We start from the raw sequence: 8,625 nt of genomic DNA, 5'->3' as shown, positions 1-8,625 counted from the left end.
TTGGTTTGCTGGTTGTTCACGACCAGTTTTTAAAAAGCAATCTCTAGTTAGCTTGTTCCATTTTGGAGAGTATTTTATGTTTCGCTCATTCATTAATGATGATATCAGAACGGTGACCATTAAACTTAACTCTTACAGAGCGAGAAGTAGTTATTGAAACGTAGTCCTTGACAACATGGTAGAAACAGTCACTTCAGTCCCAGTACCTGGCCTGTTGGAACGCAACCTCACACTTGTCCAAACATTTATCAATAAAAATTATAAGCCTAGCCAAAATCTCAGTCAACATTCTCATTAAACACTCGGACGCTTAACACCTCGCGATGAAAATGAATAGAAGTGGTAGTTTGTTTTTTCGTGAAAGTGTTCGTTGTACCATCCAAAAGAAGGTATAGTTACACGAAACATTTTTCAGATAAACACAAACACTATTTGAAACAGACTTTTAATGGCCCAAAATATGTGAGTTTAACAGACTTGTTCACATTGAATCTTCGGTAGCATAGAAATAAAAACAAACGTTGTAACATTTAATATTTCCAAATCATAACTACATTATAATCATTAATGCATGTATCGCCATAAACGGGAAATGTGTCAAACATCAAACATCATGTATACATGTATACACAGCTGGAAAAGAAAAAGATGAAAAAGAAATAGATTTGCAACATCATATGAAAATATCTGGTAGTAGAGTAGGTTGTTATTGGTCCCAGAAAATGTATACATATACGTGCATACATTTCTACTGTCCAGTAGGCAAGGGCCGCGGCAGAAAAAGTTTCGTATATAAGTAGAATGACACTAAAAAAACACTCAGATAAATAACAACTTTAATTAAAACAATGTTAAATTAACAACAACTGAAAAACCCTACACCATAATTTCAAACTATTCAAATGCTGATCGCATTTGGTATTTTGTCAGGGTCGAGGAATGGATATGCCCTCTCTGCGGTTCTTCTTGTGTGTTCGTCCTTTATTCTTTTGCTTGCAATTTCTAGGTTTTTCTGAAACTGTTCGACCAGTTTGACAGCTGGAGGGTCATGAATGTAGTTCACTTCAAAATTCCCGAGAGCATTTGTTGCACGTGTACTGAGAATTTTTGTCAGTGCCATAATTTTCAGCAGTTTGTGTTTTGGTTGGATCGTCGGGATGACATCATGTTTCATATCACGTTTTCTCTTGTCTTTGGGTGGATGCCCATTAAGCATCATCGGATAGTTCAGGGGGAATGCGTACTCGTCATACTGCTTGAAGTTTACGGCAGCATGTCCGACACTGCACGTGTAAATTATGCATTTAAGTACAAGAGCCAATTCGTCTCGTTTTTGAAATCTTCCCTGTTCTCCTGGAATACCTTTGACTCCAAGTCCGCCATCGGATGCAGACCGATCCATGTCGTACCGCCAGGCCTGTATCTCGGGATCCTCTTGTAGGACTTTGTCTGACCTGTAATACAAGCTGACGTACGAATCAACATATTCCTCTATGGCTTGATACGTAAGCAGTGCATCGTCTCGGAATGGATAAAACGGAACATCAGTAGGTTCAACTCCCCGATCGACGATGTCAGCTGGAAGGCAACCCTCGACGTTCAAGCGCCAGGTGTCCTTGTGCTTTGCGATTAGGTACTCTGTTCCCTCCGACCCCATTGACATCAGTATATCAATAAGTGCTCCCTTGCTCACCAGGCTTTTCAATCCAATATTATTGATAGCCATCAAGTAAAGAAAGTGTGGGGCCAAAAGTTTGAAAATCGGATGTGATTTAGAAAGGTATCTATGGGCAGCGATCGCAAACCCCCCCATAATCAAGTGTGTGTAGCCGAGATGAGAAATTGCTTGATGGATTTGAGCATCGGCATTGTTGAACCACATTTTCGCCAAAATCCACGTGTACTTGTCATCTGTTGGAAAAAATACCGGGTTATCGTCGCTTCTGCCCTGAAATAACTGGATAGCTATTGGCATGATTTTGTCTTCTTCTCGGAAGAAAAGAGCTATTGGCGAGCATAAGATGATTTTCGGATTTTTTGGACACTTATCTAGGATTGCGTGGTCGACAATGAAAAGCTTTCTTGCGTCAATGGCTTCTTTTAGTGTGAGACCCTGTAGGAGCCATCGGATTTCATTTTCATCAACATGCAAATTGTTCAGTTGACTCATATCTTTTACTCGACGAATGACAGAACTGTTCACCCCAAGAAGGCGCTGTAAACCAAATTTCTCGTCGTTTTCCCATCTGTAACCGACAAAAACAATAACGTGTGACTTAAACCTATGATAAGAATTATGTTATAAAGAACCTGTGATTCTTGAACGCATTTATATGCCCTTAACAATAGTATATCAACATTCAACCATTTTTATTTTACCTTACCTGTCTAGTTCATGTGGCTTCTCGGAATGTATGAATAAATTATCAAATTCAGAGACATCCTCGCACGCCAAGCATTCCAAAGGAGGAGACGACTCGCCTGTAAGTATCTTTTCCAATATATGGAAGCCGTACGTAAATGAAAACATTTCCTGTTCTGGCAACGCCTTCAGAGTAACCGGAAGCCCCTTCTCGAATGTATACTGGTAGACATGTCTCATTTCTTCTAAATCACGTCATCTTCGATCTGCAAGAAACCCATAAACTTCTATATATTATTTTTGTAGGAATACTAGTACAAGTTCCATCTTTTCATCATTTATATTACTGTTCGACGATCTAAATCCCGACTTACACTAAAAAGAAAAAAAAAACAGTTACAGTCTATACTATTTAAACTAGTTGTGGTAATACTTAAAGACACAGCACGAACCTAGCAACGCCGGGTGTTCTTTGTACAGATTGTCGGTGGGAAGATGTGTGTCATATTCACGAATGAGGTGCCTTTGCCCCGCCTTGATTCGACGAAATACAGGGAAGACTGTGTTCCAATTTCCGGTTTTCTTTTCCACTCGAATTGTATCGATACACCAGTCTGTGTCAACGGCGTCATTGCCTTTGCTAAGTTTTATCGCGTCGATGTCTGGATACTCAGTCTGGTTAAAAACAATATGGAGATATCTGAACAATGACGCTTCATAAGTAACATTAGATTATATAAGATATATTTCTTTCCCGCAAAAATATAGGATACATCCTGGAATGCCATTCGTTGTTGGAATATCGGAAGGTTAAAGTGCCATAACCCGCATTTACATTTAATGTTGTCATAATTTCCAGTTCCAGTCCAGAGACTGAGAACGCTAGTCTTTAGTTAATATAATCTAAGATGCACTGTGCTGTTTGTGGAGTTTTGTGCTGTTGTTCCATGTTTCTTGTTTGTGATTTTTTGTGTGTTTCTGTTCTATGTCTTTAGCGTTTATCCAGTGCCATTAAACGGGAATTATGTTTAACCTTTTGGCTTCTGAGCTTGTTTCTGTAGTTTTTAATTCTGTAGTATTAATGTGACATTCTTGCATTGTCGTTTTTCATGTAACCAAATATAAACCTTTTCAAAATGGAAAACAATTGTAAAGCATATCCAGGTATTAATATAATTTTATAAATTAGTTATGTAATTGATAAGACAAAATTAAAACAAATAGTTTGTCGTCAGCGGGTTCGAAACCGCTTCACCAATGTCTGCAATCGGGCACTTTATCCATTAGACCAAGGTAGACCGATGCTCTACTGCAGTAAATGTGTTTCATGCAATTTAAACGAAAGTTTTGAATATTTCATTTGGTATTGTTATTAGTTTGAAAACTAGGTTATTGGAAGATGCAGGAAACAAAGCGCAACTTTTGTGGGTACATTTTGCTAGTAGGTAGTTGCGCAGTGACGAGATTTCAAGGGGCTTTATTTAATCCCTCGTTTATTTTTGTATAACTTAATATAAACACACGAGCTCACCAATGCCGACTATGCCCCTGTTAAATTAAAATATATAAACTCATACCGAAAGGTTTTTGATAGTGTGAGTTTTCAAACAACCACGCTTGAATTCCCCGCTAAAGCTTGCGTCCAGTTGTTTCTCAGCTATCCTCTCGTTTCCGGCGTAAAGCTCGATGTACACACGTGATTTTTTTCCATTCAAGGGTTTATCTCCCGTTTCCACCGTTATTTTATAATCTTTGCTGAAAAAAGAATGTGTTCGTTTTTCTGGTGTTAAAGCTGAATGGATTGTGATTTCAAAAAACAAGGTGAACATTCTAGATCTACTTGATCTTCTTTTTTGTTTACATTTTCACTGCATGGTTTGTATTTCTACACCGGCTTTGGTCTCTTTATCGAATACACAGTGGTAACGTTCGTCCAATTTTTATTTTCTGTCATGTGTTAAAAAGAAAGAAAGGCACTGAGTAATCACTTCCGAAGTTTGGCATGACAAACATTGCAATATTCGATGTCAAATATATTTATTCAAAAAAGATATATACGAACTAAAAACAAAATATTTGTTCAATAATTACAATATATAGACTAGACTATAATATATGACTAGATGTTGAAAAACAAATTGTTCAAGGCACATGACACAAGTTAAAATATTAAAATGTTTACTTTTTAAATCAAATACTAATTTGCAGTGTATTTTAATGCAGTTATTGTTTAATTTTGTGTGAGGTAAAAATAAATAAATTTGGGTATAATTTGCATGATGTGAAATCATTCAATATGGCAGCTTCCATGATTACAATGTGAAAACAGGAAACATAATCACATTGACTTGATGGCAAGGATCTCAAATGAGTCCATCTAGCCATAAACATCAGTTCAACTAGCCAAAATAATACAATACAGGTTCAAATGACTTATTATCGCTAGATGGACTAACATGTCTTTGAGCTCCTGTCATAAAGCCACTATCCTCAGACGCTGCCATATTGGTTTGCCTCAAGTCAATCAAAACTGCTGTTACAAGATGTAGATAGTATCCCATGATGCTAATTATACCCAATATATTTATTTTAACCACATATAAATATTTTATTGAACGTTAAATACTGAATAAATATATTTCTTATAGAAACATTTTTTGGTTTACTTTATAAATGTTTTTATTGAACATATATTGCAATTTATATAAAACACATACTTTCTTAACAAAGTACTGTCATAACATACCGAATTGGTGAAATTTGCCTTAAATACTTGGTTTTGTTTCCCATATAACACTTGCTAATATAAACAAGCACGTTTCATAATATGAAGTACAAAACTTGTAGTTTTTAAGCACAATATACTGTACATGCAGAGTATTGTCCGAATTTGTTTGCCAGTGCCATTATACTGCAAAGGGATGAAACTTGATGGCGGACTATTGATACGATTCTGGAGCACTGTCGTGCTTTTCCTCTGACATTTCAGAGTAGAAAAGAAGTTGTTTTTTGACCAACTGACTATAAAGTTACTTAAGCACTACTAACAAAATGTATAATAAATAATGATAATAAACACTTACTGCTTACAAGAGAAGCAGCAGCAACAACAACACCACGGCATTGTCCTCTTCGATGTCTTCGCTGAAATCAGGATTATCTTGTAAGGGACTATTACACTATTTCGTGTAGGCAATTCAAGGTACTAGCAAATTTCAAGGTAGTTTGTATGTAGTAAACTTTATCGATATCTACGTGGATGAAAAAAATAGTTTCACATAAGAATTATAAAAGAGAAAGATTAACTTTCCTAAATACCTATTCATATATTAGTAGTGTATGTGTTTCCGGGCATTGATTTTATCCTAGCGTACAACAAACAAATTCGTCACACATGTAAGGAATTCGTGCAAAGAGCACAGGATAAGTTCATATAGTGCGAATATTGTGTTGCGATGGTATTATTCACCTTCTGTGAGCATGTACAGAAAATACATAACGCCTTCTGAATTTGAAGTTATTCAGTCAATTGTTAAGGCCACGTTTTCCTTTTGTAATGCATTTTTACTGAATATCGCCATCGGTCGTATAATAACATAATGAATCGAGGAGATCGTAAGGACGACAGTTCAAACTAATTGGATTACATACGCTTTTTGGTCAGTGTCGGTAAATAATTGATATTATGTCAAAGTCGCGGTGATCAGCCCAATAATTGGCCTACGATCCCAAGGCTTTTTAAATTTAGGCCCGTAGATCAAAAGTCAAGGTCAAGGTCAGTGTTGACTGCTTCTTTCTTTTTTTCTTTATATGTTAAATTATATTCTATTCAATTCAATCATATTCCAATTTGTTCTTTTTTGTTCAATTCTATTTCATTTTATTACGCGTATATGTATTACTGCTCTATGTAATGATCTGTCAGTTTTACTAAATTAATGACCATATTTTGCTGATTTGTGTTGTACGTGGGACGTTTTTGTTAAAAACCAAAATATGGCATTTCATTTTATGTTTCATCTTGTTTTAAGCATGTGACAAATTTGATTAGTAGGGTTACAAAACGTATATATCACAATATTTACACCTCAACTTCCATTTCCTAAATGAACTGCCTTTCGGCAATTGCGTTTATCAATCGATGAACGCAACATCTTCGGATATATTCGGATCGCAATTCATCGCATAACAATATACATGATTTTTTTTTATCTTGTTATTGTTTGTATTGTGTCAGCAGGTGCCGTAAAATATAAATAAACCATTTTTAAAGTGTTAAATTATGCTATGTTAAATGTATCGTTGCCATAAGTGTATCAATTTAACGTTTAAAATGATTTTAAGTGGTTGATCTTTTCTCACGTTATCGTGACGTCATTTGATAAAACGTTTCCGGTTACAGTCGGGTCGTTCTATTTACAGAATAGGTAAGAAAGGATTACTGAAAGGTTTTCTTAAATGATATAAAGTATTTTTTTAACAATTCTTGAACTTCGGACTCCACACACTTTGACCAGCCCAATTGCGTTCATACCCCGATAATGACAGCAATCCCACAATTCATTCCTTAAACAATTGTGAATTTTTCGCACGAAATCCTCGCACCTTGTGACGAATTCGTTTGTATTGAAACATAAAGCTCAACAAACAGATAGTTAGATACGTTTTATTCCTCCAATAACGGAGAGCATAGGAAGTATTCTCGAACATAATTATTTGAGCATGTGCGCTTAATTTCGAGGAAACATAGTCTTTAATAATCCTAACAAATATGCTGTGCACAGAATGCGTATTTTTTGTTGCTGTGAAATGTGTCATAATTTAAGGTCCTGAGAGTCGAAAAAGATTCTTTACTGTCGATTTGTAAAATGTCAATATCATGACACCTTTTTCGGCTTTCAGGACCTCACGACACCATTCTCAGCAACAGAAAAGGTAAAGACTGAAAGGTTTATTTAACGCACATTTTGTGCGCATGATGTTGGGTTTTTTTAAATATCAATACTTTTTAAAATACATTTTTTATTCTTCGACGCATCTGTTCCATTATATTCGTGAATAGTACGGCTTGATTCTCCATCGTAAGAGAGACCTTTTAAAGCTTTTACAAAATCCTGGTTTGAAACATTCGAAACAAAAGAACTTTTCTCCAAGCAAACATAAGTTATTTTGTATAATATTGCACTCCAACTATTTACTTACTTGATCATGCAGTTTTCCGCAAAAACATTGACAAGTATTCCAACATGTGACACATCTACTCACTGTCGTACCAGTCAGTTTATGTCGTTACATCATGGATGTCTTCCACTAGTCTTAAGACTTAAGTCTGTCAGCAACGAATGCTCCCGGGCTTCTGAATATATAAGCGTGCATCTAACTACATGGCTTGTTGAACAATAATGTCGTTTCGTAAGACAAAGCAAAGTATTGAAACCGGATAGTTTTCCTTGTCTTTTATTTAGGAAACGTTGTTTTTTTCATTCTAGGAACGACAAGTGTGCAACAAGGAATTGTTGCAGGATAAATATTTTCCTTGACATTATAAGTTACGGGGTTAGTAGGTGGCCGATATGGTATATACGGGGCAAAGGAAACAGTTTTCATAGGGTAAACTATGTTTTGTCCTCTTACATTCTAATCAAAAATCTGTATAACATTATATGTCTCGAAATATTTATCTGAATGTTTTTTGCTGATAATATATAATTTAGTTAGTTCACATTAACAACACAGGAAAAGTGTATGTACGCATAAGAAAATAAACCAGCGAAGGCCGAGTTATTGGAAACAAAACTTTTATTTGAAAATTAAGTACTATTATACGGGACCACAATCCCTGAATTAAATTTTGTCTGACAAAAAAAAACATAACGTTTAGTTATTCAAAGTTATAAATAAGTGTTTAGTTTAATATAGATAAGTGTTTAGTTTAAGACAATTTAATGTCCGTTGTTATGAAACATAACAATCACATTCAAATACTTCAATTTCAACATACAATGGAGACTATTTGGAATGCATCGCTATTTTTGAAAATGCATATCTTCTTTTTTTGTTGAGTGTAAAAGCGTGCAACTACATAGCGCATTAAATTATATTTTGTACGATAAAGCACAGGATTGAAACCGGATAGTTTTCCTTGTCTTTTATTAAGATATGTTTTGGTTTTTTTTAGGAATGAAAAGGAGTGCAAAAGGACTTGTTACAGAATAACTCTTGTCCCTGACACGGTATCCTTAATAAGAACCATTGTTTTCGAT

The 8,625-nt window shown here is 35.3% G+C and overlaps 1 protein-coding gene across 1 annotated transcript; it reads right to left on the bottom strand.

The window, feature by feature from the left end:
- Window positions 1-431: 431 nt before the first annotated feature.
- LOC128238875 (polyunsaturated fatty acid 5-lipoxygenase-like) lies at window positions 432-7,725 on the bottom strand. The gene is made up of 6 exons (XM_052955175.1): window positions 7,565-7,725; window positions 5,446-5,506; window positions 3,940-4,117; window positions 2,815-3,037; window positions 2,385-2,628; window positions 432-2,246 (listed from the first exon to the last, which is right to left on the bottom strand). Exons 5-6 carry the CDS (start codon window positions 2,600-2,602, stop codon window positions 899-901), a joined length of 1,566 nt encoding a protein of 521 aa, XP_052811135.1. The 5' UTR covers window positions 2,603-2,628; window positions 2,815-3,037; window positions 3,940-4,117; window positions 5,446-5,506; window positions 7,565-7,725; the 3' UTR covers window positions 432-898.
- Window positions 7,726-8,625: the final 900 nt, after the last annotated feature.

This window comes from Mya arenaria, chromosome 6 (genome assembly GCF_026914265.1).
Source record: "Mya arenaria isolate MELC-2E11 chromosome 6, ASM2691426v1".
Classification (NCBI taxonomy): Eukaryota; Metazoa; Mollusca; class Bivalvia; order Myida; family Myidae; genus Mya; species Mya arenaria.
The sequence above is the reverse complement of the archived record's forward strand: the minus strand, read 5'-3'. Positions and strand labels throughout refer to the sequence as shown.